This window comes from Pithys albifrons, chromosome 19 (assembly GCF_047495875.1).
Source record: "Pithys albifrons albifrons isolate INPA30051 chromosome 19, PitAlb_v1, whole genome shotgun sequence".
NCBI lineage: Eukaryota > Metazoa > Chordata > Aves > Passeriformes > Thamnophilidae > Pithys > Pithys albifrons.
The window spans coordinates 9,655,864-9,677,422 of record NC_092476.1 but is presented as its reverse complement, the minus strand read 5'-3'; the positions used below and the strand labels follow the sequence as shown (position 1 = coordinate 9,677,422).

The 21,559-nt window shown below is 48.8% G+C and overlaps 1 protein-coding gene across 1 annotated transcript in view; it reads right to left on the bottom strand.

Annotated features, from left to right (window-relative positions):
• Positions 1–4,342: 4,342 nt before the first annotated feature.
• COX10 (cytochrome c oxidase assembly factor heme A:farnesyltransferase COX10) overlaps positions 4,343–21,559 on the bottom strand; it is a 113,838-nt gene continuing 96,621 nt past the window's right edge. Inside the window, exon 7 of the mRNA XM_071573810.1 lies at positions 4,343–7,605. Coding sequence (XP_071429911.1) covers positions 7,163–7,605 — 443 coding nt within the window. The 3' untranslated portion in view covers positions 4,343–7,162. The remainder of the gene's footprint in view (positions 7,606–21,559) is intronic.

Here is a 21,559-nt window from a genome sequence, read left to right as displayed (position 1 = left end):
CCTCTTCCCCCTCCTTGCTTTTTGGAGGGGCAGAATGTCCCCAGGGGTCCCAGTTAGGGGCAGTTTGGTCAGTATGGGAGATCAGATCCCTGCTGTTCCCAATCACCTGGGGAAATTCCCCAAAGTTCGTGTTTCTGTTGAAGAACAGACAGTCTGGCTACAGCTGCAGTTCTGAGGGGCACAGGCAATGTGTGTTATAGCACATATTCCATGAAAAAACTTACCAAAGGGAAGGTCCAGTTACAATGGAAAGTATTATAAAGGGAAGCAGGGGGCAGAAAGGACCTTGGGGTGTGTCTGGGACACTGAAACCAGGGAGAAAACCTCAGCTGCTTAACTGGTCCAGTCCTTGGGGCCACCCACACTTTGGAGACACATGAAGACATTTAAGTACCACACTCTGCCTTGCTTAATGGGTAGAACTGAAGCAGGGCTCCTGGAAAAATGGGAATACAGGTATGGATGTAAGGCAATGGTTCCAGCACTAGCAGTGAGGGCCAGGCACTCCTTTCTAGCACCTCTTTTTAGTCTTCGTGCTCTCCCAAGGCACAGGGACCGTGTCAGCAGGTCCTCACCAGCTCCCTGATATGGTCCAGACCACCACACTCAGAGCATCTCTTGGGAAGTGTCAGCAATGATCAAACCAGCATTTGGGAGCTGTGACCTTTCGGGGCCTTGGGTAACACCTGGTACCTTCCCAGAATGGATAAATGAAGCTGCTGCCAAATCCTCAGTTCTTGCTCCAAGGCCTGGGGGGGTCAGAGCCGGTTGGGAGCAGGAGGAAAAAACGTCTCCATGTTGTGGGAAAACAGCTCGTTTTGCCAGCCCTGCTCTGTGAAACAGTTGAACTGTGCCTTTTTGAAACACTGGAAACTAAATCCCAGCCTGAGGCACTGACCCAGGCTGGAAAATCTTCAGTGCAAACAGTTACAGTCTGGAAGCAGAAAAAAACCCAGAGGTGACAGGCAGTGTATGAGATGGAGCTGATGAGATGCTCCTGCCAGCTCTTTGAAACCTGCTACTCTGCTGGGGCTCTGAGTGGCTTTGGGACACTGTACACATGCCATGCTCAACAGGTCTCCTTCCCTTTGGGTCAGGGAGAATGAGATCAGTGGAAGCCCCAAAGATGATAAGGAATCAGGAGCATCTCTCTGATAAGGAGTGATTGTGGGATCTGGTTTCGGTTAGTCTGGAGAAGAGAAGACAGAGAGGGGATCTCATCAATCCATATAAATATCTCCAAGGTGGGTGTCAGAGGATGGTGCCAGACTCTGTTCAGTGATGCCCAGAGACAGGACAAGGAGCAATGGCCATAAACTAAAACACATCAAGTTCCACTTCAGTATGAGGAAGAACTTCTTCCCATGGATGTGGCAGAGCACAGGGATAGCTATCCAGGGAGGGTGTGGAGTCTCCCTCTCTGGAGATATTCCTGACCCACCTGGACACCTTCCTGTGTCACCTACTTGATGTGACCCTGCCTGGGCAGGGGATTGGACAGGGTGATCCCCAGAGGTCCCTTCCAACCCTGACTATTCTGTGATTCTGTGAACAGAAGGGTTTGTAAAGCAGCTCCAAAGCTTGCTAGACCTCATGTCAAAGTCCTAGAAACCTGTAGTACATTTATTTCACAGGAGACTAAAGCACATCCAGGGGACCACCAAGCAATGCACAGTCTGAGAGAGCTCACAGAGTCCTCACCAATGACAATTCTGATCTCACAGCTCAGTTGTCACCTCTGACTCCAAACTAACACCACACTGTTTGGGAGATGATGAACATTAGAACCAGACTCTGGCTTGTCTTGGGCAGGGCCAAGTGCAGGGCACACACCCAGAGGGGCCAAGCCCTGCCCTGCAGCACTGCCCTTGCCATGACTGAAGAAGAAATAGCAGATCCAAGAGGCAACCAACCAACTCCAGGTCCCATGGGCAGCACAAGTGGCATCCTGCATCCCATGAGCCCTTGACTGGGCTGGCACTTTGCCTGGTTAAGAAATTCCATGGCTAGAAATGCCAGTGGGGACAGCCTGCAATGGAGCATCTAGAATTGCCACCTCCAGCAGAGCTGTTTGGGAGAAAACAGTGCTGGTATCTCTGTTTTAATAGTACAGTGTTCTCTAGACAGTCTGCATTTCCAAGGAAGAGGGAATATCTAATCACCCCTGGAGAGCAACCAGGACAACAAGCTTTCTATCTGTAATGATAAGGATTTCTAATAGTATCACTTTTGTTTCCATTCCTACTCTCCTGGGATTGTCAGAACTGAAAGGGACGTGTGTGTTCTGTGTAAGCCTTGAAATGCCACGGCCTGGCTGAGTGGGAAACGCTGCTGGAGCCAGGAGAGTGTGAATGTGTGACTCTGCTGGGGCAGATGATATCAGAGCCTGATACAGGAAGCGAGAAAAAAACCCTCAGTGGGGGAAACGAGAAGGAAAGTGCTGTGAGCGCAGGGATTGGGTTTCCTCATTCATGCTGGGACGAAGAGAGAGCCCCACCAACTGCCTGCTGTGCTGAGATGCCAGCAGTGCCAGGGGTACTGGGATGCCAGCAGTGCCAGGGATGCTGGGATGCCAGCAGTGCCAGGGGTGCTGGGATGTCAGCAGTGCCAGGGGTACTGGGATGTCAGCAGTGCCAGGGGTGTTGGGATGCCAGCAGTGCCAGGGGTACTGGGATGCCAGCAGTGCCAGGGGTACTGGGACGCCAGCACTGCCGGGGTACTGGGATGTCAGCAGTGCCAGGGGTGCTGGGATGCCAGCAGTGCCAGGGTACTGGGATGTCAGCAGTGCCAGGGGTGCTGGGATGCCAGCAGTGCCAGGGGTACTGGGATGTCAGCAGTGCCAGGGGTGCTGGGATGTCAGCAGTGCCAGGGGTACTGGGATGTCAGCAGTGCCAGGGGTACTGGGATGCCAGCAAGTGCCAGGGGCACTGGGATGTCAGCAGTGCCAGGGGTGCTGGGATGCCAGCACTGCCAGGGGTGCTGGGATGTCAGCAGTGCCAGGGGTACTGGGATGTCAGCAGTGCCAGGGGTGCTGGGATGTCAGCAGTGCCAGGGGTACTGGGATGCCAGCAGTGCTGGGGTACTGGGATGCCAGCAGTGCCAGGGGTACTGGGATGCCAGCACTGCCAGGGGTGTTGGGATGCCAGCAGTGCCAGAGGTACTGGGATGCCAGCAGTGCCAGGGATGCTGGGATGCCAGCACTGCCAGGGGTGTTGGGATGCCAGCAGTGCCAGGGGTACTGGGATGCCAGCAGTGCCAGGGGTGCTGGGATGTCAGCAGTGCCAGGGGTACTGGGATGCCAGCAGTGCCAGGGGTGCTGGGATGTCAGCAGTGCCAGGGTACTGTGTGTGAGCTCACATGGGCCCTGGGGGCTCCTTGCAAACCTGAGTGCTCGGGACAACACCCAGTTGTGTCACTTGGCTTTTCACACTGCGAGGTCAGTGCTGTGCTCAGTGATGTGCTGAAGGCCAGGGCAAAGGAGGGATGTGGGGGAACCCAGTGCCAGCTCTCTGCAGGGCTCCCCAAAGCCTGACCCAGTGCCCATCCTACAGTGATGGAGAGAATAACAGGCACAGGGCTGACAAAGACATGAACTGTTCCCTCCTCCAGCAAGGTGAAGTATCTCCATCCTTATTTTACAGCTGGACTGCATTTCTTCTGCAGAGATCTGGAAAGAATGAAGATCCCCTGAGCCCCAGGGCTACTGTTTTATCCACAAAACCACACAAAAGGTTTAAAGTTCAAACAGACTAAAATCAGCTTCATCTTCTTGAGGCACTGGCTCAGATTCCTTTGTGAACTTTGGTCTTTCTGGTGGTGCAGAGCTGCCTGTTGTGACAGCACCAAGGTGGGACCCTCTCAGCAGACCCAGGGGTAGGAGGGACAGGGCACAAAACTGCTGTTTTTTTCACTACCACATAAAGAGCAGGTATTTCACAGCAGGGAGTTGGAACAAAATAGTCTTTAAGGTCCCTTCTGACCCAAACCATTCAGTGATTCTGCAGGACCAGTTCCTGGGGAGAGCCTGAGTAAACAGGATAATGGGATGACAAACAACCTGTACTCAAGTTCTCCAAATGAGTCAAGTAAAAAATATCATTGCAATTCCACGCAGGAACTGCTGTTTCAGGTTCAAGGAGCTGTGCAAGGCCTGATGTTTTGCAGGGCCCAGCACAGAGAGGCAGAAGCCCAAGTTTATCTCCTGTGCAAAGCCATCATGGAAAGGCACCTCATGCACCTCGTCTGCCTCTTTTCCTGAAGAATGTGGGCAGCAATATCAGCAGTGCTGGAGGGGGCATGGCTGGCATTAATCCTCCATGGTGGGTCACAGGGATCACAAACACCCTTGGATGAAGACAGACAGTTCAGGATTTTTCATTTGCAGAGTGGCATCAGCAATATTGAAAAGGAGACCTGAGAGCACCGACTGCATTATCCATTTCCAAAAAAAGGCTTCAGCTTGGCAAGGTGATTATTTTCAAAAGCACATGCAACAGCAACACTCCCAAAAGGCAGAAAAAAGACAGTGGATGGCTTCATCCACACCTGACACACAGCCAGTTTGTAGCAGAGCAGGGAACACCTTCCAGGCAAAAAACCTTTTTTCTCCCCTTTTTTTTATTATTTTTTAAATACAGTGTGTCCTACATTTAATTCCCAGATCCATTGATTCTAAAGCCACGCTTTCTCTGCAGGTCAGACCCACTGGGTGTGGAGATGTTGGTACAACTCAGTGACCTGCATTTTGCAGACACTCAGTGATGATTACAAAGCTCCTGCCTAGCCCTAAACCCCGTGAATGTTACACATTTTGTCCCTAGAAATGAAGATGACTGTTCTTAAAAGCTCAACCACAGGCACGTCCTTGGGACCTTTAATCAGAATGGAATTCCTTAGGACAGCACCCAGTCCTTGCAGGCCATCTGAAGCCTGGCTCTGTAATGTCTTAGGAGGAAACCACAACCCTCCTGCTTCAGCACCACTTTCTGCCTCTGGGAGCATAATTGGTGATTTTTTTTTCTGAGCCATTTGCTCTTTTCAGGTTCCTTTGTCAACTTATGGTTGACCAAATTCTTTGGTTTCACACAAACCCTTTCCACTCACATGCAACTCAGTTTCAGTTGCTGCTTGCACAATAAATCAGTATTTCATAAGCTGTCCTTGCTCTTACAATGACCAAGAACGTGTTGCTGTGAGAAGTGCCACAAAACTATCAAATACCTTTGCAATTAAGTGAACTGGACCACTTAATGACTTCCAATCACAAATGAATAGTTTAAAACAGATTTGGAGCATTCATCTCTTTTTGTACAGTATATATTTTATTGCAGAGAAGACTGGATGTATTTTTAAAACAAATTCAGGAGTTGCACAGTTTCCAGACAGTTCCATGAAGTGCTTCCCACAGTAACTTGAGCACAACAGAGTCTGTCAGACAGTGAGGGGGAACTCCAGCCTGCCATCTGCAATCACTCCAGAGCCACCAAATCCTGCAGCCAAATACTTAAGAGCCACATAAAGCAGGTGGCCCTGCCCCTGTGGGCACCTCTGCCAGCACAGCAGAGGTTAAACCGTGTCACTCCTGATTTACACCAGTGGAACCCAGACCAGGAGTCAGGTTTGGATCCTGGGAGCAGCCAGGGAAGGTTTTGTGTCAGCGTGACATCCCTGTGGTGGCAGATTTGTGATGTTTCCTTAAGGACTTTCTTTGGGATCAGGTTCGAGACTGGATTGATGCTCAACCTGCTGCCCAGTCCCTTTCCACATGGGAAAGAAATCTTGGCATGGAAATACATCAAGTCGTAACAGGCACTGATTACCACAATAAACCATCTCTGTCTGTGTCTGCCCTGGATGCTGCTGTGTCTGGGAGCAGCCCAGCAGGTCACAGCCAGCCCCAGGCAGGCTGAGGGTGAGCCACAGCCCTGCAGCAGCACCACAAGCACTGTGGCCAGAAATCTTCCTCAGTGTATCAGATAACAGAGATAATGCACTTTTCTTGGGAGACCATCCACAATAAATGCTTTGGAGAGACAGTGGCTGCATCAGCAAGTGAACATTATAGTAGTAGACTAAACTCCCCAACCTTTTTTTCTGTAAATGTGTTTCCTTACCTATTAACTACCCCCAAAGTGAAGCCTTTCTCTGAGCCCCTGCAGTGTGACATCACATACAGCTCAAACTCTTGATGCCAGTCCAGAGCTTGGCCAAGGATGCTGAAACTAAATGGACTGGCTCAAGACATATGAGCATGGAAAAGCTTTACAACCACCTAACTCGGATCTGCTTCCCACCTCCTCCACCTTTCACATCCTCACTGCCTTCAACAGTAATGGTGATTTTTACCAGCTGAAGACTCAACACTCAGGGCTCAAACTCTAATGCTGCAAAACCACATGGGAGTTGGAAGTTCCCTGTGATGGAAGTACAGTAGAATGGCTCAGTGTGTCCAAGGGATATGCTATAGGAGAGTTTTCACCTGGAGGGTGTTTAAATGCTGGTGTGTGGTGTGCTGAAAGACAGTTTTCTTCGCTCCTTTAACACTGTGCCAGTTGCATGAAAGCCAAAAATCTACTGGGGTGAACGGGAACTTTGGGAAAAGCAACTGATCCAAAAAAGCGCCCAAAACTGAGGGGTTTGGTCTAACACCAGCGCAGGGGTGGCAGAGATTAAGACAAGAACCCAACCCACCAAGTGCCTCAAAGCTTAAATTAAAGGAAGGGGTGCTTGGGGGAGCAGGGTGAGAAATCATTCATGGGTCGCTCCCTGATGGTTCACCGAGGCTGCCGGTGCCGGTGCCGGTGCCGGTGCTGGTGCCGGTGCCGGCGGCCGCAGCGTGTGCGCGTGTGACGTGTCGACTAAACTAACTCAACTACCCTCAAGGGGACAGACCACTGCTCACAGGGACTTCAGAAGGCCATCCCAAAGTGATGTGCTTCTGCCACAGGCTAAATCCTAATCTGTGATCAGTGAAGGAGCCTGAGGCCCCCGAATGCTTTAAGCATTCCTGACTATTCCCTCGCAAAAAAAAGTAGAAAATTATCGCATGAAGTTGTCGCTAGGCACAAATGATTCTTCTTCAAACACATTCCCACAGGATGCCCCACTGTAATTACTAAAATACACTACCTGATGTGTCACGAGGACAACATGTAACTGACATTTAAGGCAATCTAATTTCCATAGCCCTCCCATGGCTTTCCCCCAGCGGGTTGTTTTTGTCTTCCTTGCCCAGCACCGATTTCTTGCAGGTGAACATGACAAGCAGCAGCATTGGCAGGTGCCACAGGCTGCAGAAGAAGAGCTTCCTGGAGCTGCTGCGATCTGCATCCCTGTAGAACCGAAAGCCGAGGTAGGAGATGTAGAGGTTGATGGGGAGCGAAATGATGGGGAAAGTCCACGTGGTGATGTCGAGCACAGGGGCCACCGCGCAGAGTCCGATTAAGGCCAGGCAGTGGCGCAGGGCCACCCTCCTGCACAGCCCCGGGTGGGTGACAGACATCATGCAGTAGCCCCCTCGGGAGTAATCCTCCCGCAGGCCCCAGCTCAGCGCGTTGAAGTGAGGGAACTGCCAGGAGTAGAGGATCCCTCCCAACAGCAGGGCACCTGTGATGGGGGACAGAGAAGGACAAGAGTTAGAAGTGCCACACACAGACCTCGGGGGTCACAGGCTGTTTGCAGGAGGGCAGCACGACACATGTGACATGTGTGACACTGCTCTATGCAAGGACAGGGCAGCTCCACAAGACAAGGAAACTCTGGGTTTAGTGGCACTTACACAGGGTTGTGCATGGTGAATTGTCTGGGTTTGGAGCACTTTGAAAAGCATTTCAGCAAGTCACTTCCTCCTAATGAACCATTGCTAATTGGTTTCTGCACCAACTCAGTCTGTACCTGAGAGAAGACTGGTGGGAATCACAGAATCATAGAATCGATTGGGTTGGAAAAGACCTCCGAGATCATCGAGTCCAACCCTTGGGCCAACTCCAGGCCCTTTACCAGATCATGGCACTCAGTGCCACGGCCAAGCTCAGTTGAAAAACCTCCAGGGATGGGGAATCCACCCCCTCTCTGGGCAGCCCATTCCAATCCCTGAGCACTCTCTCTGCAAAGAAGTTTTTTCTCATCTCCAACTTCAATTTCCCCTGGCAGAGCTTGAGCCCATCGTGCCCCCTTGCCCTATTGCTGAGTGCCTGGGAGAAGAGACCAACCCTCACCTGGCCAGAACTTCCCTTCAGGGAGTTCTAGACAGTGCTGAGGTCACCTCTGAGCCTCCTCTTCTCCAGGCTGAACAGTCCCAGCTCCCTCAGCCTCTCCCCACAGCACTTGTGCTCCAGTCCCTTCACTAGCCTTGTTGCTCTTCTCTGGACTCGCTCCAGCACCTCAGTATCCTTTCTGAACTGATCCTTTCTGAATGAAGCAAAGTTGGGCAAGAGACTGTTTTCTTGGAAGCCTCTTGGTTCTACTCTCAGGTTCCTGAGTTGGTGCATCCAGAGAAGAAAAGAGCCAGTGGACAGAGCAGCGTCACATCAACCAGACTCAGGGAGCTCTGCACAGTGACAGCAGAAAAGGAGGAAAAGCTGCTCCTCCTGAGATCTGGGCAAACACCAGCACCCTGGCAGTCAGCAGCATGGCCAAGCTCTCTTGTTGCCCACTGTGTGAGGGAGGCAACTGGCACACAAGAAGCTCCATCACAGACCCTGGCAGGAGGAAGAACTGGCAGAAGCCGCTAATGAGGTGGCAGGAGATGGAGAACTTCTTACTCCTTCAAACCAATTGCAGAAACTTCTAAGTAGTTTGATCCAGTAACTCTGTTCACACCAATTAACTACTTCTACATTTAAAAAGGAGCTGTGGAAGCACCACATTTCCACAGCTCTCCCTGGGACACAGTGCAGGGCTTACCGAGGCATGAGCAGCTTATGTGCTGATTTCTGAGAGCTTCCAGACTAAACTCCCTTCACTAATTTTGTCTGAAGACACAAAAAATCCCCCAAGGCTGTTGCACATTATGAGCATTCCTGGATTTTCCTTTTGTTTCCCCAGCTCCCAAGCTCTCTGCTCTGGCATTAACACGTTCTTTGCATCTGTCTGCCTTCATGAGCTCTTTCTCTATGGAAACTACTTCTCAAGCAGAGCCATGAGTTCAGCATTTTCTTAGTGACCTGAGGGAAACAGAAACAGCACCACGTATCTGCACACAGGTTAATGTGTTTAAATTCTTCCCTAAACACTCATTTCTTCCTCAGTGACTGCTTGGGCTCCAACAAAGAACAAGTCACTGTGTCCTATGAACAGCTTCATGGTTCACACTCCTCTCCATCTGCTCCTTGGGGCTGTGCATGCCTAGTTCTTGTCTCTAACAGCCCAACTTACACTGGTGCTGCCTTGCAAATAATAATCTCAGTTTGCAAAAAAAGCCTTTATTTTGCCCTACCTTATCACCAGTGAGGGAATGCTCCATTAGATTTCAGCCTGGTTTCCCATGGCTTATACATCCAGTAGTGGTATAAAAGACCCACCTCAGTGCTTTTTTACATGAGTTACAAACACTCCCTGAGGTGAGGATGTGCCTCTGGAAGTTGATTACATGAGGCACAGAGATGGCACACAGACCCTGGGTTGTGCAGCTTCCAGAACAACATTGTCTGCCATGAATTAAAGGGGATTTCACAGGACCACAGAATGGTTTGGGTTGGAAGGGGCTTTAAAATTCATTTCATTGCACCCCCTGCCATGGGCAGGGACACCTCTCACCAGCCCAGGTTGCTCCAAGCTCTGTCCAACCTGGCCTTGGACACTTCCAGGGATGGAGCAGCCACAGCTTCTCTGGGCAACCTGTGCCAGGGCCTGCCCACCCTCAGAGGGAAGAATTTCTTCCTAATATCTAACCTGGCCCTGCCCTCTGGCAGTGGGAAGCCATTCCTCCTTGTCCTGTCACTCCAGGCTCCTGCAGTAAACAGTGTCTCTGCATCTTCCTTTTAGCCCCCTCAGCTACTGGAAGGTGTCCATGAGGTCACTCCATTTCCTGGACTATGGCCCAAAATGCTTCAAATCCAGCTATTCAATCCTACTAAAGTCAACTTTCCAGGCATGGATGTTTAGCACTTTCTCTAAATTGGAACTCTTTAGGACAGTTGAAAATGGTGCACCACAAAATTACCAATAATTTCAGAAAATCGTGGCAAGCAAAGTATTTTTGGCCCTAACAAAACAGGATTTGATTCAGTTCTGTTGAAACCTCAGGGAGCAACTCTAGTGAAACAAACCAAAATAAAACTTACTGAAGGAGCAGCTCTCCCCACACCAGGAGAAACAACAGGGAAAATGTTCCTGTCATAAGTCATTCTTTAGCTTTTTCCTGTTCTTGTAAAACATGTTACCAGAGGCAAGATCCTGAATGTGATAAACCTACAAGAGGAATATTTTCCAAGTTCCACTTCTGAAGGGCTTTAGAGACATAACCTTGTCATGGTCCAGGAGAGGTGAGCTGCAATTATCCATCAGCTGAGGACACTCAGGGAGATGGAGGCAGGCCCAGGACTCAGAGCAGAGGCTGTTCCTGCTTCCCAGGGCTCCGGAGCAGCCGCTGCTCATCCGACATGTGCCCGTGTTTCGGCTCAAACACACGCCTTGCTTATTCAATTGTTCAAATGTTGTGTGCAGCCAAGCTCAAAACACACCCTAAACCTCAAACACACAAAACCCCTTTAACAGTTCCCTAACTATAACACCATTACTAAAAAAAAAAAAAAAAAAGGCATCTGGAGAAACTTTTAAACACAAACAGACCAACTAAAGTACTTGAGGCTGGATTCCCATTTACAAAGCTCTGGTTTTTACATGCAAGCCTTTGGAATTTAATTACTTTGATTACATTACAACCATTGAGATAATTGATATTTTACAGAGAGGCTGAACAGTAAAACAATTTAATAGCCCATTATGAGGATTTTAACTGACCAATCTCTTTGTTCAGTTCCCATGTGCTGGGACATCCTGTGATTTCCTCGGCCCAGGCGCAGATTGTCAGGTTGTCAGAGATTTTTAAGTGTCACGTAAGACTGATGACTTGCAAAGCACAGCACACAGTACAGTACAATTCAGCATGAAATGAGCTCACAGTAGGAATCCTGTCAAGCCCAGAGCAGACACTGTAATACTCATTAATTACTGGATGAATGTTAACTATGTCATAATTAAGTCAGCAGTGTTTTTAAGCAATATTACAGCGAGACGAACTCTGGAGACTAACCTGGTTCAGAATAGAGCTGAGTCTACTCTGTGGCCTCTCTGTAGTTCCCAATAGTTTGGGAACTCAGCTTAATCATTGCAAATCTCTCTTTTCCTTATGGAGTTTATAATTAAGGGAACACCAGACAAGGTCGTTCCCAACAGGAACAAGCGGAGCTGGTGCAGAGTTTGTGAAAGTGGAGTGTTGGAGCAGAGCCATTGCCTGGGCAGTGGGAGAGACCTGGCACCCAGGGACACCCTGGGACCCCATGGACAGCCAGGGGACAGCCAGGGACGGCCAGGGGACACCCTGGGACCCCATGGACAGCCAGGGACAGCCAGGGGACACCCTGGGACCCCATAGACAGCCATGGGACAGCCAGGGGACACCCTGGGACCCCATGGACAGCCAGGGGACAGCCAGGGACAGCCAGGGGACACCCTGGGACCCCATAGACAGCCATGGGACAGCCAGGGGACACCCTGGGACCCCATGGACAGCCAGGGACGGCCAGGGGACACCCTGGGACCCCATGGACAATGAGGGGACAGCCAGGGGACACCCTGGGACCCCATGGACAGTCAGGGGACAGCCAGGGACAGCCAGGGGACACCCTGGGACCCCATGGACAACGAGGGGACAGCCAGGGGACACCCTGGGACCCCATGGACAGCCAGGGGACAGCCAGGGACGGCCAGGGGACACCCTGGGAACCCATGGACAGCCATGGGACAGCCAGGGGACACCCTGGGACCCCATGGACAGCCAGGGACGGCCAGGGGACACCCTGGGACCCCATGGACAATGAGGGGACAGCCAGGGGACACCCTGGGACCCCATGGACAGTCAGGGGACAGCCAGGGACAGCCAGGGGACACCCTGGGACCCCATGGACAACGAGGGGACAGCCAGGGGACACCCTGGGACCCCATGGACAGCCAGGGGACAGCCAGGGGACACCCTGGGACCCCATGGACAGCCAGGGACGGCCAGGGGACACCCTGGGATCCCATGGACAGCCAGGGGACAGCCAGGGGACAGCCAGAGGACATCCTGGGACCCCATGGACAGCCAGGGGACAGCCAGGGACAGCCAGGGGACACCCTGGGACTCCATGGACAACCATGGGACAGCCAGGGACAGCCACGGACAGCCAGGGGACAGCCAGCACTTCAGGCTCCTCCACAGCACAGCTCAGACCTCTGAGCTTTTCCACAGGAGTTCATGGATTGCAGCACCACAAGTACTTGGCTCATGGATATCCCAAACTCCTTGGCCTTTTAGGCCAAATTTTTAATTACTGCAATTGAGCTTATTTATAACCAACTCTTCACCTCTCCAAGTGTGAGAACCAGGGACAGATCCTGGTAACTTGGCAGACAAGTCCTGTTTGATTTTGGAAATAAATGAAATCTATTAAGGCAAACAGGACCCAGGTCTCCAAAATTCTTTCAATCTTGTGTGCCAAATAGGTATAAAATATTTTCTTGTTGACTTCCTACTCTTTAATCACTTTGCCCTGACTTAAACCATCTAAAAAGTTCCAAGATTGCAGACAACCAGGTAGGTTCTAAAGCATCCACAGAGCTAAAGATAAATAACAGGTTGTACCATTCCTCATGAATTTTAAGGTTAAGCTATTATTTCTTTTCTTAAATTCTTTTTTGAAGTATTTAAATAGTAATAGACCTTCCTTTTAATAAACAAGAGCAAGCTGAGATTTTTATTTTATTTTAATATGTAAGATAAAGCCAAAATGTCATCTGGTGTTGAAGAAGGAAGAAAATGGTCCTTTCTTTCTGTAAATATATTTTTATCTAGTGAAATACTGAAGCTTTATAAATTACACTTCCCCTAAAACAAACAAGACACTTAAATTCCACAGTCATTTGGAAACTGCCTGGCAAGATATTTTAAGGTTCAATAAACTTGGGAAAGGCTTGGAAATAATTGTGAGATGAGACTTCCAAAAGCAACTAGTGACTCTGGGTTTGCCAACCACAGCAGCTGACTGTCTAATTTTCAGAATTACAAGAGCAAGAAACATCCCTCTGTGAAATTCTGCTCGTCATGGTGTCAAGAAGCCCTTTTGGTACCTCTAAATTTTGAGTAAAATTCCATGGTTTATTCCTTTTAGAGAAACTCACGATGATCTCATTTGCTGGATGGTCCAAGTCTCAGGTGAGGGAGCAACATCAGTGCCTGAGCCCAGTCCCTGGCCTAAGTTCTGGGGTAGGAAGAGCACCTAAGAGCAGGAGACTGGTTGGTGGTTTTCAGGGTGTAAGCCCTTGCAGGCCATGAACTCTGGTAACACCTGGAGAGGAGAGCAGAGCCATCAGGTACCAACAGCTCCTTGTCCTGCCCATCCTGGGCTCACACTGACATCAGTCACACTGGGATGAAAAGCTCCAGACCCTAAAGCAAATCCCCCAAATTTCTTGGGTAAAGGATCCAGTTTGTTCAAGTCCATACACCTACTGAAGAAGGAGGGGGCACGTGCAGCTGCCAAGCCATGAGTGCCATGAGAACTTGTCCTGAGCAAACCAAGTGACCTGAGGCCTGCAAACCTACTTGCTCACCCACCAAAGGGCAGAAATGTTTGGATCCTGCCTGACTGTCTCGTGCTAAGGATGCCACTGTCTTAAGCAATGATTTGAAATATGCCTCTTTCATGCTGGCAATACCTTTCATCATCAAAGAGCTCTGTGCCTGGCTCAGTTGGAGCCACAGTGATGGTTTCACTCACAGGTGAATTAGTTCAGCTGTCTGTCTGAAACGAGGCAAGACAGTTTGGGATGGTCCAGTTGAAGCTCTCCAAAAAATTTCTGAAGACAAGTTCCTCAAGGGCAGAGAAGGACTTGAGCTACAAGAGGGCACAGGTTGGAGCACAGCATGTGTTGGTGGGAGCTCCAGCTGCTGGAGTGGGGCCAGTTGGAATCCAACCAGCCCAGGCAGGCAGGTGAACGTGGGCCTGTCCACACAAGTCAAGGCAAACACGTCCAAGATTATCTACAGGGACTCTTGTATCAACACTGTGTTCCTGAAAACACAGTGCAGAGGAACAACTTGTGCTCCCTTCTTATCCTTCTCATTGTTCTGTAGACAACACACAGTGCCCTCCTTCTGCACAGTGTTCTTCAAACCTTTCATATCATGTTCAAGCTCCAGAAGGACAAACACCTACCCAGTTAATCAAAAACACAAAAAAAAAAAAAGAAAAAAAAAAGGAAGGAGGACTTAACCTGTAGCATCAGTTCAAGCACAGATTTGCTCCTTCTGTCTTTGCTTTGTTGCTGCATATGTATGGCTGGGAAGTGGCCAACCAGGCATTAAAATAAACACGGAATAGTTAAATATCAGCTCCAAAACAGATGTTGAAATCTTACTGCATTTCCCAAAGCTGGTGTTTACTGCCTTGGCAACCTAAGAATGCTGTTTTGCTTAAAGCACAGTTTTAGTAATTCTTCTGCCTTGAATAATGTGAAGGAATTTTAAAATTATTTCCAGACCTCAGTAGCTCTGACTTATGAGAGGAAAGCACCGGCCTTTTGTCTCTAGGAAACGGGTACGAGCTTGGCTGCTGTCAGGAGGGAAAGGCTTTGGCAGAGTAAGCTCAGCCTCTTAATGGATCGTAGGCAGGAAACAACCACACACCGTTTTACTTGATAGCACACAACTGGCTCCCCTCCCTCGAAAGATGTTGAACAAATTACTCCTCTTTAATCCAGACAAGGTAGATTAGAGCTCAGAGCCTTGACTTGGTCCAGCTGTATCCACCTGCTTTGGAGCACCCACGCTGTCTCAGGCTGCATTTTTCACCTTTTCTGCAGGAAATTTAACACAGCCAGTCCAAAACTCCTCACTGTAGTCCTGCATGAGTTCTACAGGATGTTACACTCACTGGAAATGTGGTGGATACATCCTCCAAACCTTTATTTTCTATCTTTTCTCTTGTGCTCATTCACAAGTTTAACACAGTAGTCCTCTCTGGAGGTTTCTAATTATGCACCAATTATGGGGGTAAAGAAAGATTTTGAAGTCTTGTTAAAGTCTTGTTGCCCATTTCAGATTCAATGTAATAAAGGATTGTTTGGGAGAGTTGGTACAAAGATTCAGTGTTTTGCAGAGTCATGGCCAGAACACAATGTAATATTCTATAATAATATTCTGTAATAATCTATAAGGCCTGGTTTGCTCAGCTCTTGGTGGCATTTTCTGTTTGTGAAGGAGAGCTGGAAGGTGCAATCATTGCTGTGTTTCAGCTTGATTTGGTGATGGAAAATGAGCATCAGGTTAAATCAACTGGCCTCCAGTTAAAAGTGTTCAAGATACTGCCCTGATACAATCACTCCTGAGGAAAAACGTTACCAGCTATTTAATTCTTCCCGTTGCCTTTAGAAGTAGGAAAGGGATCAGCTCCTTAAGATTTACATCCTAATTTGTGATTATGAAGCCTTCTCAAACACACAGACATTTGGGAATTACCTAATCACTAACCTTAACCAAACTGATGCAATTCCCCTCTGCTTTGCCCACATGAGCCCCACAGCAAGACAACAACCAGCACTTCTGCTTCCACTGGCAAACAAAAGCAGATGCTTGTGCTGGATGCTGCGGGGGTGGCGAAGCAGCCTTGAGAGGGAAAAAGGCAAAGGATCACTTCTAAAGCCCCACACAAGGTCCCTGGGCTGGGACAATGGTCCCAATGTCAGCACAGGACGTGCAGCCCAGCCCACATTGTGCCCCTTCAAGGTTACATGGTCATGGAAACGAAGGGCGAGGAGGAAAACACTGCAAAGCTCAAAAGCTTCATGGTCATGGGTTTCAATAGCTGTGCCTTTTGTGGGGTGGCACAAAGGGCCTGTGGAGCAGGAGCGTCTCAGGGCTGCGATAGACTCCTCTGTGGCAGCACAGAAAGGGAAGGGGATGTTGGCCGTGTGTTTGGCTTGTCTGCAGAACAAAGGGATGATCCTCAGTGTCCACCAGGAATAGGAAATGAAGTTGGCTGTGGGGCTTTTCACCTCCAGGGAGTATTCCTGGCCACTGCCTTGAACAGGAGGAAGCCAGATGTCCTCAGGTTCGCTCGCCTCGCAGAGAAGAGCTGCGTGCACGTGGGTACACACAGGCACTCACACGTCTGGTGTGACACACAACAGGTTATTGCAGCCAAAAGCCTTGCAGGGAAACACCTTTCATTACACAGGCAAGGCTGAGAAAAACAACAGCAGAACTCGCCTCAGCTCACCCCAGCAACAGATGCCATAAAAAAAAAGCCTGTTGGGTAAGATGAAAACACACTCTTGTGCAAATACATTTAGGAAGTATTTGCCAAAGGACCAGACTCAGCAGAGGATTCCAGACCTGCAGAGCCTCACAGGGGCTCCCCATCAGCCACCCCTTCCAGGCTCCATCGGGGCTCCCACAACCCTGAGGGAGGGAGTCCCTCCTGCAGCCCCTCTGCCCTGATTTCCCCGTGGGTGTTGTGTCACACCCCCAGGGCTCAGGGGCTGTCACACAGCCCATCTCCTCCCCGTGCCCCTTCAGCCACGCACGGGGCAGACAACCAGGCAAGGGCACGTTGCCTGTGAACTCGTGGGATCAGTCCCCAGGTGTCCCAGCGGTGGAACTGCCATTTCTTTTGTCTCTTGAGAAGATGGAAAGGGGGAAAAAAATGGCCCACTGGCTTTTGTCCTAAATTCAGACCAGCTGCTTACTAGTATTGTCCCTCTGGCTCATTTTTTACAGTTTTTACCCCCTTAAAGCACACTCCTGGGCCCCCAGCTCCGATTCTCATATGTCAGTGACATGAATATCTCTGCTTCCTCTGGAACAGACCACAAATTCTGCTGTCTTTCATCTGAGAAGTGAAGCCCTGAAAAGCTGAGTTTGTAGTGGAGCCTCCTGTGCTCCGGTGGCAGGACACTGGAACTGCCCCGTTCCGGCGCTGGCTCCAGACCTGCTCCCACATCAAGGGGCTTTGAAAGCTCCAAGTGCTTAACTGGAAGGGACACAAAGACCTCAAAGCTTATTTTGCATGCAATTAAGCTGTTGTTTTGCTCTCCCCCCTCCTGGCAGACAAGTGCTCCACCAGGGAAGGTATGAGAGACTCCAGCCACTGACAGGTTGGGCACAGGCCCCCCTTTTCCCAATTCTCTTTTTTTTGTTACTGAAACCATCCATCTGCCAAATGTCACTAGCTGATAAGAACTGCCCGGTTTTAAATCCCCTTTTGTAAATAGATGTTGGCTGACATAATTAATGTCTACCATACAACACAATTTGAATTACAAAGTAAAGGCAATTTAAAAATCAGCCTCCACATGATTACAATTGATACTGAGTCTATAAATTCCATAGCCTGAGGAATTATTTAAATTTCTGAAAATGAATGAAAATCAGTACAAGATGTCTTTCAGGAAAACGAGACCAGAAGTGGAGCATCTGAGATAAACTAAACAGTCTCTTGAGATAAACATTCTTTGGTGCAGTAATACCGATGGCTCCTGGGCCACCACGGCTCTGCAGTGTCTGCCCTGCTCCCTTATCTGCTCTGCCACCGCCACCTACTCCGAATAAATCCCCTTAAGTGATAAGCACATTAGGCTGAGGAGCCCTGCTTGTCACTTCCACCTCACTGGGTGGTTTGGATGAACTCTGGTGGCACCGAATTGCTCTGCTCCCCCCGCCACTGCTCGTGGCTGGGATCAGCCTGCACTGTGTGAGAGCACGGAATGGCTGGGGGAAAAAGTGCCAAAGTTTTGGTGACTTCAACGTTAGATGAGACTCTTGGAGTGAGTCCAGAGGAGGCCACAAAGTTGACAAGAGGACTACAGCACTCCCACTACAAAGAGAGGCTGAGAGAGATGGGGCTGTTCAGCCTGGAGAGGACAAAGTTGTATAGAGACCTAACAGATCCTTACAGGATATGAGGATCCTGGAAAAAAAAAACCTGGAGAGGGACTCTGCATCAGGAACTGTAGTGGCAGGACAAGGGGTAATGGGTTCAAACTGAGAGAGGGGAATTTTAGATTAGATACACAAAAGAAATAGAGGTAAAGGAAGAAAGCCAGGTAGGGAATGGTTTCCCACTGCCAGAGGGCTGGGTTAGATGGGATACTGGGAAGAAATCCTTCCCTGGGAGGGTGGGCAGGCCCTGGCACAGGTTGGGCAGAGAAGCTGCGGCTGCCCCATCCCTGGGAGTGTCCAAGGACAGGCTGGACGGGGCTTGGAGTAACCTGGGCTAGTGGAAGGTGTCCCATCCCATGGCAGAGGGTTGGATTGAGATGAACTTTAAAGTCCCAACCCAAATCATTCTATGACTCTATGACTGTAAGAAAATACATAAGGCAAAATAGGGGCTGAGGCCTTTGGGAATGTTTACCCCAGATTTTGTTTTCCTGCTAACTAGAAATAACAAGTTTAAATGGACAACAAACATCTCTAACAAGGAAGCTGTGACAATAGTCTGGGGAGGAAGACCAGCAACACAAGAATAATTTAGACCATGTATATATTGTGCTTCTCACATGCCAAAATAAACAGCTGTTTCTTCCTGAGGATCCCTGTGCACAGGATCAGCAGCATCATGGCACAGCCAGGAGCTTCCCTGAGTGTGGGTCCCACCAGGAGGGGGATCCAGCACAGGACACACTGCCAAACTTTACCTCTCTTCCTGTCTCTATGCGATCACTAAAGGCTTTAAGTGAATTTCATTACTTTTGTGCTACTCCTTCCCTTGTAAAATAATTTGAGGGTGTCTCCATTTACTAGAACAACAAATCTCTTCTGAAACAAATAGTCCCACGAAGGAGCAATGAAATCTGCTTTTCAGGAAGCAAAAGTGTTACTGCAAATCACAGGCAGGCAGTTCAGTTCTGCATAAATAGCCCAGATCCGTGGCAGTGATAGCCATGTGATAAATTACATTTATCACACACCTCTGACCATCTCACCTGCACTCGCTCCCCCAGCGAGGAAATGTTAACATTCCTGATCTTTCAGCAGTTTCAAACAGCTGCCATTAAAAAAAACACAACCCCCCCCAAACCCACAACAAAGAATTCCACAACTTCCCAGAGATAACCTTATCTTTTGCTTTTGAAATGGGAGGTTTTCCCTAATTTACACTGGCACAAAACCCAGGGTTGGGGGCGAGATGTTCAATCAGGCTTAAGGGTGTATAATTAAAGTTACCTATGGGGGCAGAAGTGGAAGCAAGAATTCCTGGTAATTCCATGAGATCTGCCAAAGATGTATAATGTAAGAAACTGCTCAGAGAGAAGGTGGGGAGCCCCTGGTACAGGTTGGGCAGAGAAGCTGTGGCTGCCCCATCCCTGGAAGTGTCCAAGGCCAGGTTGGACAGGGCTTGGAGCACCCTGGGCTGGTGGGAGGTGTCCCTGTCCAGGGCAAGGGGTGGAACTGGATGGTCTTTAAGGTCCCTTTCAATCCAAACTATTCTATGATTATGTGATGATTCATAAATTACAGCATTTGCAGCACTGGAAATATGAGTGTCCCCAATTTTTATCTGTAAATACATGATACTTTTCTCTTGTGCACAAAGTTCATCTTTGTGCAAGGTATTCATGTTTGAAATAAGAAAGTTATAAACAGAATGAGGACAAATTAAACCAAGGCTGCTCCAGTCTGAGATAACCAGGAACCATCTCCAGCCCTCTCAAAGGACACGAGGCTCGTGCAGCAGCACCTTCGAGCCTGTTGTGGAACTCCTGGAGGAGCAGACAGAGCTATCCAAGGGCACCACACAACGGTGGAACACTTGGCTCCCCCCTCAAAGGGTAATGAAAGGGCTACACTTAAGTATTGTTTTCCCTACAACCAGCAACATGTACAACAATGTGGCTGCTGTGAGAAGATTACAAGGAGAGAAAATCCACAGGAAAATGTAAACTCAAAAAACCACCAGTTAAGTGGTGAGAACCTTCCTTCTCATTAGTTTCCTGACTCCCTTCCTTCACATTCCTCTTTGTTATCCAGTGGAATGATCTTTTTCCCCCCTTTTTTTCTTTTTTAAACGAGGTGCAAATGCATTTTCACACCTCTACCTAAAACTAGGTTAAGACTCCACACTAATTACACATTATTAATGAATAACTGTGGGCAGGCTGGTTAGGGAAGGGACTCAGGTTTGCACCGTGTGTGTGGATGCACATGGATCTGGACTCCACATGGATATGATGCTGCTGGGCACAGGAATAGAATATTTACCAATGAAAATCACAGTCTACATTGCCATTCTTTTTTTATATTTATCTGTTTTCTCCTTAAAGGTGTTTGCGGGCATTGGGAGGTTTTTTGTTGTTTGTTTAAAGTTGGGTTTTTTTCCCCCTTTCTTTTAATACTGAAATGCACTAAAATACATTCCAGTCCCCATTTTTAGGACTCTCCCCAGGTGTGCTCCATTACAAAGACCAGTGTCAGTTCAATAACAATTCTTTATCAAACAAGCTGCCTGCCCTCCCTCAACCCACTGGGAGGTGACTGTAGGAAGTTTTGGGTACCCAGAACTCACTGGTAACACCCCAGCACAGATTATCTTGTTCTGGCAAAGTCTGCTTGGGTGGTTTGAAGTTATCAACTTTCACTGATGGAATCACTGCCAAGGATCAGCCCCTCCACAGCAGAGCTGGCACAGGGACATGTAACCACAACTCAGTGCAAATTAGAGAGGAAGAGCTTACTTGGGACACCAGGGGTGCTCCCTGCTGCTGAACAGGGACAGCTTAGCTCTCTGGGAATCAGGTCTCAAACTGAGAGCTGGAACTTGACAAATTAATGAAAATCAGGGGCAATTTAACATGCTGGGCTTTCACTGCAGCACAACAGCAAGGGCTTTTGGGGAGATGCAGCTCTCAGCTCCTGCAGGCTGGACTGTGCAGGTGAAGCACAGGCACGTGAGAGTCACCCTCAGACATCAACTCTGCAATGGGATGCCAAAAGCAACACAGAAATCCCTGAGCAATGTTAGATCCAAGGGCAAGCATCTGCAGTCAGAATGATAAAGGTCTTAAAAATATATGTTTTGTGTTTTTAATTAATTCTATAGAATTATAGAATAGTTACAGTTGGGAAAGACCTTCAAGATCATCAAGCCCAACCAAAGTAGAAGTTGCACAGGTGTTGGAAAAAAGCCCCACACCACATTTCATCCTAACTCTGAGTTAGATCTCTATGGGAACACGTGGACACAAAGTCAATTCAGACTGACTTTTATTAGGAAGTGCATAAAGAACAGATTTTGCACCAATTCTGATAATTTCTGGTTAAAAACCTTGCTGTTGAAAGTATTATTCAAGCCTTAAATAT